The 20,708-nt window shown below is 42.6% G+C and overlaps 3 protein-coding genes across 3 annotated transcripts; 1 reads left to right on the top strand and 2 right to left on the bottom strand.

Moving 5' to 3' along the window:
- Nucleotides 1–1,306: 1,306 nt before the first annotated feature.
- LOC311001550 (CTD nuclear envelope phosphatase 1A) lies at nucleotides 1,307–11,689 on the bottom strand. The gene is made up of 8 exons (XM_083992634.1): nucleotides 10,886–11,689; nucleotides 7,847–7,913; nucleotides 5,346–5,464; nucleotides 5,179–5,250; nucleotides 4,780–4,896; nucleotides 4,452–4,563; nucleotides 3,463–3,547; nucleotides 1,307–2,594 (listed from the first exon to the last, which is right to left on the bottom strand). Exons 1-8 carry the CDS (start codon nucleotides 10,988–10,990, stop codon nucleotides 2,534–2,536), a joined length of 738 nt encoding a protein of 245 aa, XP_083848760.1. The 5' UTR covers nucleotides 10,991–11,689; the 3' UTR covers nucleotides 1,307–2,533.
- Nucleotides 11,690–13,146: 1,457 nt separating this feature from the next.
- On the bottom strand, nucleotides 13,147–15,465 carry elp5 (elongator acetyltransferase complex subunit 5). The gene is made up of 8 exons (XM_083992348.1): nucleotides 15,158–15,465; nucleotides 15,006–15,066; nucleotides 14,833–14,913; nucleotides 14,290–14,501; nucleotides 13,983–14,158; nucleotides 13,809–13,901; nucleotides 13,620–13,720; nucleotides 13,147–13,499 (listed from the first exon to the last, which is right to left on the bottom strand). Exons 1-8 carry the CDS (start codon nucleotides 15,210–15,212, stop codon nucleotides 13,391–13,393), a joined length of 888 nt encoding a protein of 295 aa, XP_083848474.1. The 5' UTR covers nucleotides 15,213–15,465; the 3' UTR covers nucleotides 13,147–13,390.
- Nucleotides 15,466–15,631: 166 nt separating this feature from the next.
- On the top strand, nucleotides 15,632–20,455 carry phf23b (PHD finger protein 23b). The gene is made up of 5 exons (XM_083993306.1): nucleotides 15,632–16,245; nucleotides 17,512–17,543; nucleotides 17,663–17,755; nucleotides 17,866–18,487; nucleotides 18,667–20,455. Exons 1-5 carry the CDS (start codon nucleotides 16,218–16,220, stop codon nucleotides 18,858–18,860), a joined length of 969 nt encoding a protein of 322 aa, XP_083849432.1. The 5' UTR covers nucleotides 15,632–16,217; the 3' UTR covers nucleotides 18,861–20,455.
- Nucleotides 20,456–20,708: the final 253 nt, after the last annotated feature.

Here is a 20,708-nt window from a genome sequence, read left to right on the forward strand (position 1 = left end):
TGATGGGCTGTTCTGTGTTGAGTTACATCATGGAGATGAATCTGAAAAAAAAGTCCCTCCTGTCTTCACATTCCTCTTTAGACAAAGCACGAAGCTTCGAATGTGAAACCAGACACCGTTGGTTTTTATAAATGTACTGGATCCAGCCCATCGTTGATTTGATCAATTTGAACCCTTCGGATCACCTCTACTTTAAGATAGTAAGTTATACTCTGCTTTAAAACAGGATGCAATGTGCTGAGTCACTTGGTATGACTGCCAATGTCAATATTTGATGACGGAGCATTAAAAAATGGATTGCAGTTGTTGTTTTTTTGCTGTGTCCATGTTCTACTGCCGCCTCCACCCAGGCCTGGTCAATATGTTGTGCCTGGACTGAGCCATTCTTCCTCCCCGTCAAATTATTTCTTCCACAGAAGTAGCATCTCCCTCATCCACCACAGACCGCTAGTGCGCAGCTGCGGTTCAGTCCTGCCTTATCAAAATCCAGGAAAGGACAACCTGCCTCTTCCCACAACTGAGGAAGACTCAGCTGCTCTCTCTCTCATTCCCCCAAACCTAAGATGATGTCTTTGTGAAAGGAGGGATATATTTTTTACCTACGTAGGCGCAAGTTTCCACCAGGAAACTCTACATGTTAAATCTCAGAGTGATGAACTTCAGCTGCAATTGGATGTGAAAGAGGAAAAAAAAATCTGTATCAGGAACAACACGGGTTACGATATTTGTGCAGGTAGGTTACTGTAAACACTGACAGATGAATTTTCCACTGTTTCACGCTTGAAGATTTACTACACATCACAAGGAGGAAGTAGAGGTGTGGGGAAACAACAGACAACACATACCAGTGTGCCAATAGACAACAAGAGTGCCTGCACTAGTATGACGAAAACTAACACCTAAAATGAGAATATTTCTACAAATACGTGTTTATGTTTGTCAGAGCTGTGACTGATCAGCAGGTGAAAACCACCAATGTCATTGTCAAGTACCCTACTCTGATCGGGTGTTACTTGTGTGCTGTGACTGAGATGGAGAGAGGAAGAAGGTAATAAACCGTAATCTCTAACTTTGGTGTTGAAGGGGTTTCTCCTTAGGAAAACCCTGAATATATCGTCTCTTGAGCAGCGTAGTAATCCTGAGTGGACCAGTGCAGTTCCCTGTTACACCACATGATGGCAGCAGATTATCAGCAAAAGCAAAGAGACTGATTTGGGCTCCTGATTTCTCTCCCCAGTGACATTAGTCAGCAGACGAGCTGCAAAATGTTACGTTAAAAAAAAAAACGAGCTGGATAGTGACTGGCCGATACTGACAAGTGTTTTATTAGTAACACAGACCTGGAGACAGAGCCAATAAGAAGCCGCTGTGAGCCTTAACAAGACTGACATTGTTCAGAAGGCATTTAAAGACGGAGGGTCTAATAGTTGAACCCATACATTAGGGGAGCGGGTAAAAACAGAAAAGGGGAAAGGCTGCAAATTTGAATCAAATACAAAACCAACTGCAACAAAAACAGAAGGGGGAAAAAAATTAAGTGCAATTCCTATTAGATGAAATCAGGATGGCATCAAATGGTAAAGGGGAAGAGCGAAATGTCATGGTATGCAGAAGTCATATTATCATATAGTATGGTCACAGAGAAACAATCAGATATGGAAAGGCGGCACGGCAGTCCACATATCGTTACAAGCCATCTTTTTTTCTCACAACTTTTCAGTCACGTCTTAATCCCAAGTCCCACGAGGAGCTTTGTGGAGAGAGTGATGGTTATGGCTGAAAAATGAAAAATAAAAATCTCAGACTGCTCGGCTATTTGTCCAGAAAAAAATGCCTGTGGATGGTATGTTTCCAAGCAAAAGTTCATCAATTACATCATGTAAGTTGATCCGTTCTTGTTGGGGGGAAGGAATCAATGAATCACCGTTTGGGCATGAGGTCGATGCAAAAAGGGGCGGTTTTCTATTTTCCTGCTCTCGGATGATCCGAGAGGTTAAGACAGTAGATGGATGAGTTGTTTGCTCAAGTGCAACGTCTGGTGGTGGTGATGGGGGAGGAAGAAGAATTAATAATGTAGAATTGTCTTTGTTGCTTTGCTGATCCCTCTCTTTCCCCCCCTCCCAATCTTCAAAAAAGTTTAAAAAGGACTAACGAACTCAGCAAGCATACTCCGACTCACGTACACAAGCTCACCTCCATACGTACACAGTCAGTATCAGGAGCGATAAGGCAGAGAGGCTCCGTTTTGTTTTGGAAAAAAAAAAAAATACAAATAAAGAATCAAGAAGAAGAAGAAGAAAAAAAAAAGAAACAAGCTGACTCCCCCTCCCTCCCCAGTAGTTTGTGGGCTCTAGTGATCCCATACTGTTCATCCCGTGATAGGCGGTCGCCCCAACCCTCGTCTCCTCAGGACACACGTCTGAGAGGCTCAGAGAGGGCTGGTGGGTCGTCTGTTTGGGAACGGAGGGCAGGAAGGAAGCCGGCGGAGAGGAAGAGGCTGGTCGACAAGTCCCGCCCCTCTCATTTCAGCCAATCACCAGAGCCGGTGCTGGTGGAGGTTTCGACTGAGGACGGAGCGGACATCAGCAGTGAACCTGAGAGAGAGAGAGGTGCACGAGTCAGCAATCTGAAACTGTCGGCTGTGAGCTCAACCGTTAAAGAAACAGGTTGAAATTTCAGGTGATATGCTAATTTATTTTCACTGACAGTGAGATGAGAAAATTGAGACTCGGTTTCACCTCTGTGCTTTGAGTGCAGCAGTGGAGTCAGAGGTGTCGGGCTGAGCTTAGCATTAGGACTGGGAAAAGGCTAAATGAGCTAGTCTGACCCTCTGAAGTGATAAATGATGCCTGTTAATAACTCTAAAGCTCTCTAATGAACACACTGCATCTCCTTTGACCATTGTTCAATCAAATTATTAAACACTATGCTGTTGGAGAAAATAAACTGCTGTGATTTCACAACAAACAACAGCTAATCAGTCTAGCTGCACAAAGTCGCAGTGTGCCAGACTGCAGTGTGGCCCAGACGGGGTCAACGAGTTTTGGTTTTGAACAAACTGACCAACACTGAAGAGACTCAGGGTTCAGTTACTGCAGCTCTAGTTACACCACATAACAGTTTAAACATTTTAGTGTGTGCATGAAATACATTAAATACAGTGTGTTAGTATAGAGTAAGAGCGTTGGTTAGAAGCTGTTTTTTAAGTTTGGTGAAAGCCAAAGTGAGACTAACGTCAATGTGATGTTGCATGCATTCAGTGTTACTGTTACCAACCTATATTTTGACAGCCGTTAATGTGTTTAAACCAATTAAAGTAAAGTAATGTGTCACTTAGCTGCAGCCATGACTGTGCGCCTCTGTAATTATCACAGAGAGCTGCTGGTGGACGTGAAGTAAGACATGACTCTGAGTGTTTGCCCTGTCTATTTGCTTTCATGCCAACTTTATTATGCATTTTACCTTAGTGCATCCAGCATAGGCAGCAAGTTAAGAAGTGCTGTGTCACTAGGGTCGCTGAACCAGGACTTGATGGGTATTGCATTGTCTGGAGGGTAGAAGACAGCCAGTCAGTCGTGTCAGAGAAAAAGACATGGGTGTGATTTTATGCTGCTCTGTTAAAAGAGGTCACTGAGTGTTAGAGGGGTGGCAGCTTTAATGCACTGTTACAGCATCTACAATACAAGCCTTGTAGTGAGGAAAAAATGGCTCAGTTATTTGTCCTGTTCCCGGCTCATCACAAGGTCGACGTGTGTAGGACGACGCCTCGTTTTTAATTTTGTCGAAGATGAATGTACGGCGCAGAACATCCAGAGCTTGAATATACACTGCAACAGACCGTGGAGCTTCTGACAGATGTAACACGAGTCAGCTTCAGATGCAGTCTGCAGTCTTACTTGGTCTGCTATGACCTACAATTATAACTGACGCAACCAAACTGAAGATAGATATTTCTTTGTATCTTAACTTTACTGACTTTTCTGTATGTGTGCCACTTTTAACTTTTATTACCACTGTGTAAATGCCACTTTCACCACAAACATTTCGATACCAGCCCAAAAATTGGTTAGGGTTAGCCACGTAGTGAGATTACTCACTTTAATAAACGCTATTGATAAATGAAGCATGATTGTTCTTTTTGTTTATTTGAAAATAAAAGATATAAATGCAGAACTCAATTAACTCAAACTGTTAAAACTCTATGTGACTGATAATACCCAAACTTTATTTATCGTCTCCTAAAGTCATTGAACAACTAGACCTTTTCAAAGCAGTGGCACTGACTGTACCCCAGGATTTAAACATCTGTTTTTTCTTTGCACTTAAAAAAAAAAGAAAAAGAAAATGCTGAATCCACATAAAAATAATAAATAAATCAAATTAAAAAAATTTTTAAAAAGAAGAGTGATGTACAGGGGGTGTGGGTGACTGCATGAGGCTTCGAGTCTTACCTGGATGGCTACGATAAGCACCAGGCGAGTTGTCCAGGATGACAATACTGGACAGGTCATCGTGTACTACAGACAGGTCTTTAATATAACTACCTAGATCCAATGTACAATGCTGGAAAAAGACACAAGACAAAGTCAATATGTCATGAAAAAGGGAGAACCACTTGGAAACATTTCAAAAGGCCTAAAGTAAAAGTAAAGTATGCCTTTATTTATCCCACGATGGGGAAATTCACAGGGTTACAGCAGCAGTACATACATACAAACACATGGGCGAGGTATGTACCAGCTATAGTATATGCTATGTAAATGTAGTTTGGAGTGGTACCTGTCTGTAGTATCTGCGTTTCAGGATGTTCCTGTTGTTGTCCAGCTTGTCTGCCACCGCTGAGCCGTAGATCTCCATACTGGCTGTGAAAACCACCAGCTCGTACCACTGGCTCACCTGTGTACACACAAAGAGTATAATGCACACAATTGTGTAAGTACAAGTTATGTAGTCACGCTTCGTAAATCACGAAGGATCGTAATCCAAAACAAATATAGGTAGATGACGTCAGGTGGTGACAGAGTGCAGCACAATGGAGGATGCTGGGAAAGGATGATGGACTGGATAAAAGGTAAACCTGAGAAAAACACGAGCTGCGATGCTTCAGTGTGATTTACTTTAACAAGATAATCTGGGATTCAAACGTGGACAGTGACACCGACAACCACCGATACTCACCACTTCCAAAAAGAAGTCGACGTGTGGCCTTTTATGTACGAAGAATCTGACTGGGTGCCTATCGATGACGACCTGCAGGAGAGAGGAAACGCTTCACTTAGACACAGCCTGAGTTTACACCTGGATGGTTAAAACATGTGCGTGTGTGTGTGTGTTGAAGCCCGTACTTTGAGGATAAAGTCTGGCGGCGTGCCAGGTCGCACTGTGGGTCTAAGGACCCCGTCATGATGCGAATGGATCAGCGTCTCGTCCAGGTCCAGAACCAGAATCTTCCTCTTTACTGCATCTGTGTTATCAGACACAACAGTCGCAGTGTGTACGTCTGTATTCAGAGCACTTCCATTCACACAAGAAACCAGGTTAATGACAACGCTGAGGAGACGCAGGAAATCACACGACTCGCTTACATCAACTGTCATAAAACTGCGCACACACATACACACAGCAGGTCAGTAACTGGATGTCCCTCTTACCTCACTCTTTGATGTAAGTTTTCCAAAGCATTTAGAGGAAATGCTTTGTAGTGAAAGTTATTTTTCTCCTTTCAGCTTCTATGTGTCAGGAATCCACAAACAGCCAACTGTTGAAGGTGTTTAACCAACTTCTTTGTTTTAAGACTTAAAGGGATACTTCACCCAAAATCGATAATTCACAATTTTTCTACTCATCGTCATGCCAAGGAAGGGTTTGGAGAACTTTCAGATTATCAAAACGCTTTTGGAGTTCCAGGGGGGGGTCCGGCTGGCAACGGATTTTCATATAATGGCGGCGGATAGAGCTCACTTTTGAATCGTCCAAAACACACACTATGAAACATCCAAATACCTCCATACTGCTCGTCTGTACTGACCCAAGTGTCCTGAAGCCGAGATGTTCGTTTGTCTTTGTAAACCATTGGATGTATGATGTAAACACGGAAGAACATCTCGCAGCAAATCTCGCGCATGCGCACAAATATCAACAGAGCCACTGGGAGCTACTGCTACAACAAGGCTAAAAACAGAGATCAAATACATTTTTCCCAACAACTTTTTCATGTCATGGCTTCAGGACACTTGGGTCAGTATGGAAGAGCAGTATGGAGGTATTTGGATGTTTTGTTTCATGGTGTGTTTTGGACGATTCAAAAGTGAGCACAATCCGCCGCCATTATATGAAAATCCGTTGCCAGCCGGACCCCCCCTGGAACTCCAAAAGCGCTTTGATGACTCCGCAAGTTCTACGAACCCTTCCTTGGCATGACGGAGAGTAGAAAATTGGTGAATTGTCGATTTTGGGTGAAGTATCCCTTTACTTCCAATTATTAAAATAAAATACATCCCTGTGTGTGGTGACCTTTCTTTATTCTGGCTATAAAAAGCTCTCCTCTGATGTGCTCTGGTGCTGCTAACAATGTCATCTATCCCGGCTATGTACAAATGAATGAAGACAAAGGAATCACTCATTCGGTGCTGACTGGACCTGAGTGTCCAGAAGAAGTCTCTGGGGTGAGTTTTAAAGAGGCACAAGTGGAAAAACAATCCTCCCTCTAAAGCCAAGAGTGTGCCTTTGAATGAGCACTCTACACTCTTCCTTGTGTCTCCACAGACATAAGGAAGTCTATTCAGAGTGCACACACACCAGCATTAAGTGCTACCTTTAACATTTGCATTTCCTCTCCACTTCCATGTCTCATCATTGTTAGCATCAAGTCTGTTTAGTCAATGTACCACAATCCTTTTGTTGTTTCCATAGTAAACTGACAAGTTAGGCAGCCTCTTGATTTTAGTTACTTATCTGAAGAAACACTATGCTTGATGGTGCTTCTTTGCGTAAAAGGTTTGGTAAACGATCTATTTAATAATAACTTACATTCAATTATAAAATGCTTACACTGCAACCTCATTGTTTTGTTCTACCTTGTTAAATATGAAGCATTGTTATTAATTTGTGGTGGTTTAGGAGCCACTGATATTTCATTCATAATGCATTTGCTGTCGGAGTGAAATTCAGGTATACGGCTTCTTGTGGTTTTCAGTTTTGATGGTGCAAGAACGTTATCTCACTGTGCTGCTGTGCTTACAAACTTCACCTAAAAGCCTTGAATGCAAAACCACCCTTTACTGTCCTTATGCTCTTCTAAAGTCACAAGCACACACACACAATAGCTGCCCAATGCAGAACAACAGGTTCACTGAAACAATTGAGAAAGAAAATACAGGCCAACTTCATGGTTGGCATCTTGCCATGAGATCCACTTGGACAAACATATTAGCGGAGGATAACCCACGGACATGACACTCTGTCAACTGCTTGTCAGGTTTCCCTTATATGGAGTCTGTGTGAACTTGTGATTTTTTTCTATTTGAGGAAAGGACGGTCCTGAGAAAAGGGGTCACCCTGCTCAAAGTGTGTCTTTTTACCATGATAATGATCTTTTTTTGCATGTATATGTGTCTTCCTCGACAAACCGGTTCATCTTCTACTTAAATTTCCACATTCCTAACATGTTGGGATATTGTCTCCCCTTCACGCACGTCTAATAGATAACCAACATGTGCTGAGGTGAAAGCAGGCATTAAGGAAGAGCAGCATCTACCATCCTCTTCCAACTACGTTTGCATCTCGTTCACGTAGGCCCCGACAATTAAGCAGAGCAGTTGTCTCATGAAAACAATTGTGTACTCACTGAGTCTGTTTCTGGAGATGGGTGACAGAGGCAAAGTGTCGTATCGCACCGTCTGATACTGGATTATCTGCAAATGAACAAAGCAAACGAGGCACAGACAATCAGACAATGCTTAATAGCGTCACACTGTTAAAACAACAAACAGTTTCCAACACGGTGAAGCAAAACCACACAGAACATACTGTTTGGTCTTTAAGGTGACAAGTGTGAACTAAATGCAATGAAACCTCCAAACCTTATTCGCTACTGTTTGTCAAACTGTTTGTCTTCATTTCTAAGGCAACGGCCTCTTTGCGATTTCACACAGACGGGCCAGTATTAGTGTTTTGGGAATCCTTAAAGGCATTGGAGAAAGGGGCTTTAAAAAAAGAAACACAGTTGTGCTTTGCTTGATTTGGACCAGATGAAAGGCTAATGTCTCCATGCAGCTCTTTAAACAGTGAAGTCTTCATTTTGAGACAATTACATTCTTGGGGCACCAGCTTTCTTCTTTTTTCTTGCCATCAGGGTTGAAGCCGAGGCCGGCGGCGTGTCCACCCTGCAGCTCCTCCTCTCTGACTTCTTTGCTGTGCACTGGTCAGATCTGACGACAGAGAGGATCCTTTCCAGTGCCACTCTAGCCCAGGGGCTCTGCACTTTTCTTCACAGGGCTATTTTTATCCCCCCCACCCACCCCCAGCTGTCGGTGGGTGTCACCGGAGCATGGGGGCAGACATAGAGAGGAAGACTTGCAGGGTGACTTTGACTGCTTGGTACCTAAGCCTGGGACACTGGGACAGGGCCTCCCTCTGTGCTCCCTCCCACTGCTGCCCTGGCAGAGCCGGCCGGAGGGGAAGCCTTGTCGGTGGCGGCAGCTGCCGGGCACCGCGGGGGGACGGCGGCCACGACGCACAGGTCCTCGCACCTCCAAGAGCGTCCATCTGGACCCCCGGGCCTGCTAGACTCAGACTGTGCGCTTCGCCCCTGGACAACTAAACAAAACTCGTGCTTCAATTATTTTTGCTCTCTTGACCAAGAGCCAAAAACAAACTTCGATCTATAATAAGGCAGCGGAGAAAAGCAGCTAGAACATTTAGCCCTTTCATTTGCAGAGCTGAAACCAGGATATTGGCACTTACACTTAATACTTGACTCCAAATTAACTACGAACTATGGCTGAAACTAGATTTTTCTTTGTTATGAAATGACGTATGGATTATTTTGGCAAACGAAAAGAGCAGAACACAAATATATTAGTTCCACTGCAACAGAGTGTGAAGGAAACCAGCAGCTCTAACAGACTTTAAAGGCCGACTATGAAAGTTGAAGTTGAAAGCTGAAAGCACCAACTTCTCATTTCAGTTCTACTTATCAATTACTTAAGTTTGGGGGTTTTGTGTCTTGCTGATTGGTGGAGGCCTTGCACCACACGTTGTTACAGTATCGTGCGATAGATAATAGCCAGAACCGTTACGCAACATTGTTGTTGGTTAGATTAATAAACCTTCTCGTCATCCGTTTACACATAGTGGCGGCGTGCTAAGGATTATGACCTGGGCCTAATATTCATAATCCAATAGAGCTTTTATTGATCCAAATTTTTGGATCAAGCCACTTTCCACAGTGTGGTCAGCTCACAGAGAAAGAAAGAGAAAACATGTTGCACCCTACGTGAGAACAGAAATAACTGAGGTGGGCACTTAAAATCGGTATTAATAACTTTGTTTAAGAGGTATTGAAATGGCCGGGTCAATAAATGTGGTCCTTAACCACCGACCTGCTGTGGTTTACTTAATTTTTCCATCTATAGGGTCACCTACATTACAATGCTGGCTACATAAGCGCTTCCCTGGATCGTGACATTGTTCCAGTGCATCACAGGCTGTAAACAACAGAGCTAAACTGTGAGTGAGAATGAGAGAAACAGAGGGAGAGAAAGGGAACAGTGCGCTCCCTGTGCCGACATAATCCCTCTCCCTTCAGCCATAACATGGACTGGACGACTCACTCTCTCTCAGGGCCTGTTGACAACACCGCAAGTGTTGCACCGCCGCACAATAAACTGCAGACGAACCTCGAAAACAGAGAGATGATGGTTACAACACAAGAGGCACTCCTCCAAGCTTGGTAGGCTTGATACAGACCTGGGAGTCGAAGTCCACTCATGTTACACCACACACGCGCGCGCACGTCGTCTATTAACAACTCGACGACACCTGTGTGTGTGTCTAAGTTACAGACAAGGCGACTTCTGTCACCTTAAATGCCATGTTTATTGTGGAGGCATTCGCGAGCTATTGAAGGTGACCTGCAGGCTCGATCCTCGAATTTAGCAACTGGATGGAGGAGGTTTTCTCACTTTGCATTGAAGCGTTCAGTTCACGCCGCCTCATCACATGACAACAGACACATGCATTATTTAAAAACTGAAGAAAAAAACAAATCTGATTGATAACTTCACCAAGAAATTGATCTGCAACAACTTTGAAGTTATTCAGTTTGACACAGGTTAGAAAAGTGGGGATTTGCTGAACTGAATATATATTAGTTTGGGTTGTTGTTATGAGAAAATGTACGATTTAAAGATTGCTCATTGATCTCAAAGAAAACTGTGACTGACCCATTTTCTGGAATAGATGTTGGTTTACTAATTAAAAAGAAAGAACTCAACACATAATAAAAAAGTAAAGCTATCATTAGTTGCAGTTGCACTTTCTGTACAAGCAGGGTGTGTGTGTGACTTGCTCAATATGATTTTGCCTCTGGTCATATTTTTTGACAGAAGTTACAGCCATAAATTTAGCACTGGTGTTGTTGAGCTAAAGGGAGAGGTTTGAACCACTCAGACAGGCGCGTAATCCACGGATTATTTGGCAAAATAAAAAAAATCCTCATGATGGGTTGCAACAAAATTAAGACAGGAAACCTGGAGCTGCAGCTGAGCATCCCCATGGATAATAATGTACCTGTAAGGAAGTGAAAGGCAACAAAAACCGTGACTTTGCTCACACAACAAACTCCCAAACACCTTTAACAAAAAAAAAAAAAAACCCTTCTCACCGTCCGTAGGTGCTTCCTGAGGATGTACATGATGAAGCCCCATATTCTGGACGTCACGCCGAGAAAAGTGCGGATGCCAAGTAAACACTGCCGGGTCTTCAGCATGTTGACGAGCACGCAAAGACCCACACACACAGCAGCAACTCAACTTCAACCTTTTTTCCCCCACTCTTTCTCTCTCTCTCTCTCTATCCCCGACTTGTTGTGGTTGTTTGTAGGGGGGGGTGACTACTTACTGACACAACCTGCTTCTTCTTGCTAGTGGGTCAAAATCCGTCTTTTATAGCCAAACACACACAACTAGCGATTCAAATGAAATGAACGAGAGGCCAAAAGCAAACGTGTGTGAGTACCTCGCTCTGCACACTTGTGGCTCAATTAGCATTAAATAGGCTGCACTGGCATCGTCACTGTGAAAGACACACACACACAGAGAGAGAGAAAAAAACGTGGACGTGGTCAAAAAGAGAAGAAGCTGCTGCTGCTGCTGCTGCTGTGTGGACCTTTAGCACGCAGCTAGTTGCCGAGCTAGCCGTGTTAGCCGCCGAGCTGCCGCTAGCTCGACAGGGTAAAACCACCTTGAACCTTTGGACTAAAAATTACCCCCCGAAAAAGCTGTGGGGCCGCCCCGCTGTCGAGCACCGCTTCCTCGCTGCTTCTCGACCGTGTGGCGTCCGATGGGAGACGGCCTCGTTAAAAGTTCTCCAAAGTCTAACGCGAGCGGACCGGTTAAAAATCAGTTTGTAGTCCAGTGGAAATCCGGAATGAAACTGCGAGCCGCCATCGCCGCCCTGCCGTCACTTCCGGGAGAGAGAAGAGGAGAGAAACCCCTGAAGGTGGCGCGCATGCACGCCCACGTGGAAAGAAAACAAACAGACGTGGACGCGCGAAGGTGGCAGTCTGCACCAATAAACAGCTATTTTACAATTTTTTGAATTTTTTTTTAGTAAATAATCTCATCATAATTATGAAATATTACATCTACAATGTCAATAACCCCCCCTCTCTCTCTTAAAAATGAACTCTCCTTGTTACAACAATGTCTGAAACAAATAAATAATCCCCATGCAAATAAACTCCACGAATTTATAGCAGCTTTTAACCTATCCTAAACCGATTGTATTGATTTGATTTGATTTATTTAATTATTTATTTATTTGTTCTTGTTTTATCATAATAGCTCTTATATGACTGATATGGCTGTGTTTTATAATCCATCAAAAATAATCTTCTGGTAGCCTACTTGAGTTGACAAAGGTGTGACTTTTCTTTCAAAGTAAGGTACGGTAAGGTAATGGATATAATCAAGTATGTCATTATTCATGTATTGATCTGTGTTTAATAAGGGGGGGGGGGGGGGGGGACAAATATATTAAGTTTAAAAAAAAAAAAAAAAACTTTTTTGAACTGCACAAGAGCCACTCTCTTTATTTCTAATATGACATGTATGTGTGTACATGAGGTTTTGCTCTCATTTCACAGTGGCTTAATTGGAGTCAATAAACCTCATTATCCCTCAGATTGAAACTTGTAAAACAATAAAACATGGGGAAAAAAATCACTAGGCGTGGGTAAACACATTTCACATTGTGTATTACAAAATTTGGCAGGGACAGTGTTTTACTGTCAGTAGACTCATGGACTTGCCAGCAGTCCCGGTCACAGGAAAAGTTTACCACACCTAAATAATAACTTCAAACTAATGAACAATCTCCTCTGACACTCACATGCAAATAACACGAACAAGCTGGTACAAATAGACCTGGGGCGTTAATCAGGCTCTGTTAAAACAACCTTTAAGGAATCATAAATGTTAAACAAAATTAAAAAACTGAATTTATATTAATAACACAAGTGAAAAGAGGTCTGAATTTACTGTAGTGATAATGTTTGGCAAAGAGTCAAGCTACTTGTGACCCTCATGGCCATTTTATGGCCTTGGTATGAACAGCTGTGAGCCATATTTCTTCCATCTCAGAATGTGTCGCTTGTACTGTAAAATTATTAGAGGCTCTGAAAAAGGAGAAAGAGCTCCACAGATGAGTATGAAACACACATGATTTTGTGTAACAGAGATGTATGTTTTTCTTTCTTTTCCCCTTAACCATGTTGTAGCCCCTCACAACCCACAAACTGGCATCTCCTGCAATAAACAAGATTGTGTTAAGTCACTCACTCACAAATTATCCATTACATGCACAGCAATCATTTTTATAAAAAGCACAACTAACGCAAACTTATATTTCAATAATATAATTTTATTCATATAATAAAAAAAACATTTGAAATTAAACATGATCAATAAGAATAGGGGAAAAAAAGCTTTTTTTAATAAACATAATACAGATTTCACACAGAAATCTTAAGTATTATATTATATCTTCAGAGTTTGAGGAGGTGGTCGTAAGGCTGTGAAGCTGCACTGCAGAAAACAAGTGCCCTCAGTAACAAAGAGGACATGAAATGTGGATCTTCGAGGCCGTGGCTGGGTTTCATCCCCTCACCCTACACGTCCAGATCGTCATCTGGATCCTCCTGGTCGTAGTCATCGTTGGCATCGGGCTCGTACAAAATTCGTCCGGAACCTGGGCCTGAGTGGAGCAGAGCCGTTTTCCTGCAGATGTAAAGACGACAGTATTTTTTTTATTATTTGGAAAAAGAAAATGTGAAAAAAGTATGTGTATGTATATACGTATATAAAACAATATATAACAACTGTGGAAAAGTTTCTCACTTCTCTTTGCTGAAGACAAAGGGAAGTGCAAGTTTCTCCTTGGCTTCACGCTCCGTGTTGGACAAGCGCAGGTTGAAGGTCAAGTTAGCTGTTGGATCCATCTACAGAAACATACAAATCAAAACAAAATTTAGTCTGCGCTCTTTCAATATTCTTTTGATTGGAAACAAGAAATGTGCTATATTTCACCTCCTGTTCTGAGTCCGACTGTTTGGGGCCCCCATAGCCGGTCTTACTTTGTATTATGACTGTGAAATCCTCTTTGATGTTAAAAATCTCCTCCTAAGCACAAAAAAATAAAGCTATCAATCATTTTTAGCACTGTAGGAATAAAATAGTCATCACAAGGGAAACATAACTTACATCTTGGGTGACTTTCCCAGATTTTGAGCGCTTGGTTATTTTTGCCACTGCTTCATCCCCCTTCAATCCAGGTGCCACAGTGATGACTGAAGAAGCCAAATGACAAATACTTCCCACAGTACCTCTCTGATGCATATCTGCATGGAGCAGACCAATAATAGCTCTCACAGCTCCCCCTAATGAAAACACAGGAAATAAAAACGTCAACAGTGCAGTTACCTCGTATTCTTACAGTTTCACTTAATTCAAAAAATCAATCAACTATGATAATTCAACAATAAGATGTTGCAGTTTGATAATGTATCACCTTTTTTAAGTTGCTGAAGAGTTTTACAAACAGCAGCAGGACTGACATGTCTCAAAATCCAGGAGAGGGAGTCAATGATCAGAGTAGCTGGTTTGGGCTGTGACGTTTGCTTGACCAGATGTGCAAGTTCCTCAAACTTGAACTGTTGAACTGTGAAAGCTGGGTGATCGGTCCAGCCGAGAGGGTCAGTGAAGGCATCGTGAAAGTGTAGCCTGAAAGAAACAGACATAGTTTATTAATTGTCAGTTTGATTAAAGGTTAAATAGACCGTGCTATAAAAAGGGGGTGATGCAAACTATTATTACTGATCAATGGAATAAGCAAAATGTCACACATATTTAAACAATTCAACATGTTGCGTTTGAAAATCTTGCTTGTTTGGATTGAAGAACAGTCGAAAATCCAAAGCAAGTTAGCTCTCAAAGACACAGTATAAAACAGAAGAACACATTGGGAAAGTTGAGCCTGTGAATCCTTTGTATTTTGCACCAATTCACCAATATCAGAGTAGTTGGCAATTGATCAATTGGTGATGTGAGTTACCTCTGAGTGGTAGATCCTTTCAGTCCATCTCTCAGCTCCTCCTCACTGACCTCAAAGCCGAGGACATGGACAGATTCCTCCCTGAATACACAGATCAACTCCATTAGTTTACTATGTCACACTGACAGCAGTACAGACATAACTGATCTGTCAGCATAACCACTTGTAAATACCTGAGCAGTGCAGCATTAATGAAGCTCTTCAGGAGGTCTCGACCAGAACAACTCGCAGAATCTATCATAAATATAAATGACAGGACTTTATGCTATTATTCCTTCGACTCAGTTAATGTTCACGATAATATAAGGCATACAAAGGCACTTACCTTGTATTATGAGAACCCCTCCACCATCAGAGCCCTGCAGTAATTCAGGCAACATGGCACTATATAAATATACTATATGAAGTACAGGTAGCTTTAGCTAGTTAGCATGCTGTTGATTCGCCGCCTATTGAAACGCGAAAGACATGAGGAAAAATCAGAAAACTGTGTGGTCAAACGTCAGAAAAACGTCATATCTTAAAATATTGGATGACAAACGCTAAAAGTCGCGGCAAGTTGTATTTAAGAGGGAAAAAAGCTTTCACGAGTCCGGCATTTTTTTTTTTTTTAGCTGGGTAGCATGTTTCCAGTAGAAACGTCTAAAAACTTCATATCCCAGAATTCCCGTGGACGTTGTGACGTGTGAGATGTGGGAAATGCAGTGCGGCGGTTGGGAGATCCCGTGCTTGCGTCGAGGCGAACGGCTCGAACGATAAACTACGTTACCCAGCATGCCCCGGGAGAACCACTGCGCTGCCAGCATCAAGAGGCTTCTTCTGCCGCGCACGGAGGAGAAGAAGACCGTGCGGAATAAAGTCAAAACTCCAGTCGTTTTGTATGCGGCGGACAGCGAAGAAACGGAAAACTTCCCACTATGGACCTACATTAACTACCACCCATGTTTTTTTTTCTCTCCAGGGAAACCTCACAGTTCTGCCATTTTTCAATACCGATTGTTATATAAATGCAGTGGCGAAGAAAACGGAGCTTTAAGTGCAGCGCGTTAAACGACAGAGGTATTAGTATTTTGTCGGGCTAATAACGTTAGTGTGGCCGGAGGCGGTCTGCTTCTGGTGCGTTAACGTTAGCGGACCCCCCCAGCAAAGCAAAGGGGGGATACCACAACTTGGACCCCACCGAGGACGGGCTTTTTTCTTTTTTTTTTTGCTAAGGAGGTCTTCTTCAGTGTTGCGCGCCCTTGGGTTACCGCTGCTAAAGTTGGCCGGCGGTAAGGTGCAGCCACGCCGGGGGGGAAAGCACAGCGCGACGGCCGCTCTTCTCCGGCTAGCTCGCCTGCTGCTGCTCCAGTGTGCTGGATCGAGGCCTTGTCGGTGAGGCGACAATGCTTGACATAATGTCTGAGCACCAAGGTATGTTTCAGCAGTTAAACGTTAAACGTCTCCTTGTGGTGTTGTGGTTTGTTTCACTGTTAAAATCGGGTTGTCGCATTTTTTTTACTGACATTAAATCTGATTACCTAATGCAAGTTATGGCTAACGTTAACGTTACGTCTGGTTGCGTATGCTGTATTAATAACACGCTTTTGCTCTTGACAAACTTGTGTTTTGTCGTTATAATGTCATGGAAGTTACGTTAAAGTCAATATTGATTCTTTATTGTCACGTTTAGGTCGGTGGTAGTTGTTAATCTGGACTGCACAGTTGAGAAATTAGCCTGATGGTTTAGTTAGTTAAGGCGCCGATCCACCTAGCTCAACGCTAATAGCTGAATTGCTAATTTTACCAAACCACTTCGCTGAAACACCGTTTAAACTTCAAACAGTGCTTTTGTCAGGCAAGAAAATAAACATTTTGAACAGTAGTTGAACCTTAAACACGGCCGATTGAACGTTACACACTTGCTAACAAACTAGCATAGCCACCGAGCCTCCCACTTCAGTTTCAAGAAAAGCCAGCACCGCTAGCATCGGATAACTCTCACAATAATTGGAAATAGGCACATGTATGCAGTGTACAGTTGTTATTTCACTTGTTTCTTGGACATTACAATCGTTAAAACCAGCTCAAACCGTATTTGCCACCGTCGCTGCGATGGAATAACGTGTTGTCAGCTAACGTTAGCATGTAGCATCCAGCCAGCAGCTCCAACTACATCTCAAGTTAAAAAAGCTTGGCAGCCGACATTATCTGACCACTTCAGGATCTATTTTAGTGAATCAATTGTTTTTTTTCTTTCTTCTTTTTAAAAACAAGCCTCGCATGGAATCGGTTAACAATTATTTATGGCTCGATGCCGAAATATTCAGACTTTATGTGTGTAAAGTTCACACAGTGATCGAATGACACCGGTTGCGGTTTTATTGGCAGAAACACCAGATGACAGCTTTTCTAGTTTCCCCTCCAAACTGATACTGGTAAAGTCTGATGGTTATCTAAACAAACACTGATTTTAAATGAGCCCAACATTGTGTCACCAACTATCTTTGTTTGGTTACTCGGTCCTGTTAGCACCCTAATGCTAACATTAGCCCACTCGTGTGTAATGGTACCTCTATGCTCTGTGTGTCCTGTATACTGTATATACCCTATAGGTGCCTCCTGTGTGTTTTGGCTGTTGAATAAAGACGGATTCACGTTGTAACTTACAGCAACTTTTTTTTTCTTTCCCTTCATCAGATTCGCTGTTGACGTGCAAAACGGAACCTCTGGTGAGTTACAGTCATGTTTCTTTAAAACACTGTGAGGAGTTACATCAGTAGCTTTCTGCTATTATTGGTGCTTTGTCAAGATTAGATTCGCCTTTTTAACAATAGTCTGTTATCTGCAGCCCCCAGAGAGGAAAAAGAGGACTGTTGAGGACTTCAACAAGTTCTGCAGTTTTGTCCTGGCGTACGCTGGTTACATCCCAAGCTCAAAAGAGGTAAGCAGATTTGAAAACCATTGTGGAAATGAAAAGGCAGTTGTTTTTTTCTTCCTATGATGCTAAAGTTTTGAGAAAATACTTAAAGGATGTTTTCCTTTGTCTTGTAGGAGAGCTCATGGTCCCCAACATCATCCAGCTCTGCACACAGTTCAGGGTTGTCAGCAGACGGAGGTGGTGGAGGCAGCAGCAGCTCCATGGGCAACACCTGGGCGGACGGGAGCTCCGACATCCACACCATCCACACGTTTGTCCGCAAAGCTCGGGCAAATAAGGGCAAAAATATTCGCCGCATGCACTCTGATAGCACTCTGCTGGACAAGATGCGCCTTAAAGACTCCCTGTACGAGAGCCAGGCCAGCACTAAGGCAGAGCGCAAAAAGGACAAAAAACTGAAAAAGCTATCGCTGGGCTCTGCCATGACGGCAGTGGACAGCGGCAGCAGCGAGGGCGAGAAAAGAGCCCGCATCAAGCGCAGCAAAAACTCCACCAAACAGCCGAAAGCGAAGAAGCTCAAGAGTTCGACCGCTCAAAGCGAGACAGACTCAGAGGCGCGGCACACACATCCAGAGGTACGACCGGTCAGAGAGGAGCTGACGGTGCACGGGGGCTCCAACACGAGCCTGCAGGGCCTGGGGAAGATGCAGCCGGACGAGTCCCTCAGGGAAGCAGAGATGAGCTCCAGTGAGGGTGAGACCTGGATCGCAGATGAAGACATCATGGTCGAGTCAGGTATGTAAATGTGACTTCTTATGATATGCCTTTCATTTTTAATAGTATTAATTATAATAATGAAACATAACCCCAAACCCCTTTTAACGTAATTTCTTGTGAATCAATCGTGTTTGTGTGTATTAGCCCCACCCCAGCTATGGCTTATTAACTGAGTTCTCCGTGTTTCATCATCACAGGGGACGATTCGTGGGACTTGATCACCTGTTACTGTGGGAAGCCATTCGCGGGACGGCCGATGATCGAGTGCAACCAGTGCGGCATATGGGTGCACTTGTCGTGTGCGAAGATCAAGAAGTCCAACGTTCCCGACATCTTTTACTGCCACAAGTGCAGGGACTTGCGGCGGTCGGGACACAAAAAAGACCCCTAGACACGACGAGGGCGGAGGGGGACGAGGAGCACCCTCCCTCTGTTTGCTGTCCTCTCTGACACTTCTTTTCTTTGATGCCTACAGCCAAAACAGCCTAAATTATCACCTGGATGGCAACTGTATTGTCAGTTTGTAGGATTTCTTTTGACAATCACAACCATTCTTATTTATCCCTCACCATTTTTTTTTTCCTTCCCTTTGGCTATTGTGAAGAACTGGACAAAAGGACAGCGGAGAATCATTTCTTTGTTACTAATTAATTCCTTCATTAATTGGCTTTATTCTTATACACTGTGCTGGCGATCTGCACATTTTTACATTTGTTCGAATATTCACTGAAGGTGCATTTTTGACTTGTAAGTTATTTCTTGAGGATACCGACAAATCAGTGAATTTCCTTTTGTGTCTCAAGGAGTATCATTTTCAGTTGGGAAAGCCTTTTTTTAATCTTGGCTCTAAATCAATGAAAGTTTTACACATTGACAAAAATGTATACCTTAAGAAATGGAAAATGTCACTCCTAATATTCGTTTGGAAGTATGTCAATGCTAGGTGGGCAGCTCATTTTATTTTCCATCGTATTTTGGCAGTTTACTCTTCAGTTTGCTTTTTTTTTTTTCTTCTTTTCTTCAGTGGCGACCACTGAACGACAAATTGTAGAGATCTCACTCCTTTTTAGAATAAGTGATCTTTGAATTTATAGAATCAGCCAAACGTATTATTTAGCAACTGCAATTGTGTCTAAATTGCTAAATTTCAAATTGCACACAGACAATTCTTTCAGCAGTGCACTTTTTAAAAAAATATAAACCCCACTATCATTTCCACTACGTATGTGGATGATACTGTGGGAACATGATGAGCTACAGCTGAATAAATCTGTAGTTGGCATGTAGCTGTGTACATTCATGACCGAGCGCTTAATGTTTCTCCCTGTCTGGCTGTTAATCAATCATTGATAGCCATGTACCATGAACAACATTTACATTGAAAGCTGTTCAATTTTGATGTTTTTGTTTCATGTGTGGTTATTGTTTTTCTCTTGTTTTAATGGAAAAAAAACTCATCGTCTGAGGGCCGGGGAGGGGGCGGGGTTACGTTGCTGTACGACGGAATGGTTTGGCAGCCAGCGCTTCACGACGTCAAAAAGTGGCTCCGAGGCTTGTTTATGAATGGTTGTAAAATATTTGTTTTTTTTTTTCTATTTCACATAATTGTTTATTTCTTAGCTTTCTGAGAAGCGGGTTTAGAGATGCACCCGCGTCAGAGAATGGACATAAGATTGTCTCACATCGAGAACAAAGTTGTAGTTGTACAGAAAATAAGTTGACGCCGCGTAGGTTTGTGGCATTTGTTTATGTTGTTTGGTTTTACCATGTGCTTTTCTTTCGTTGGTGGGAGAGTCTTGGTAAGTCTCCAGTAGCAGTTGCACTCTCTCTACAACATCTATTCTGTGTACATATCCTGTTCTTTGACAACTGTACATATGTGAAAGTGAAGAGAGAAAATACCCAAGCAAAATCTATATTTTCTGCAGTCTGATATTGTTTTCTTTAATTGTAGCTTGAAAAATAAAAGTCTTTGGGAACATACAAGTGATATTTTCTTAAAATATTTTTTTTTATTGAGAACTGTTATTTCATCACATTTTATTAAGGTATGAGCACACAGCAAAGTGTTTGTCATGTTTGTGTCTTCTACCAGTAGAGGGAGATGGTCAACAGGCATCTCACTTGTTAGTATGGCAGCAAGTTAAATAGGAGTTAATTAACGAATAAATACGGCACAAATAACAAAGATCACACATGAATTGGCTTTTGAGAAAATGTGAGAACAAGCTCAGCTGCT

The sequence above is a fragment of the Trachurus trachurus genome (genome assembly GCF_905171665.1).
Source record: "Trachurus trachurus genome assembly, chromosome: 18".
In the NCBI taxonomy this organism is placed as follows: Eukaryota; Metazoa; Chordata; class Actinopteri; order Carangiformes; family Carangidae; genus Trachurus; species Trachurus trachurus.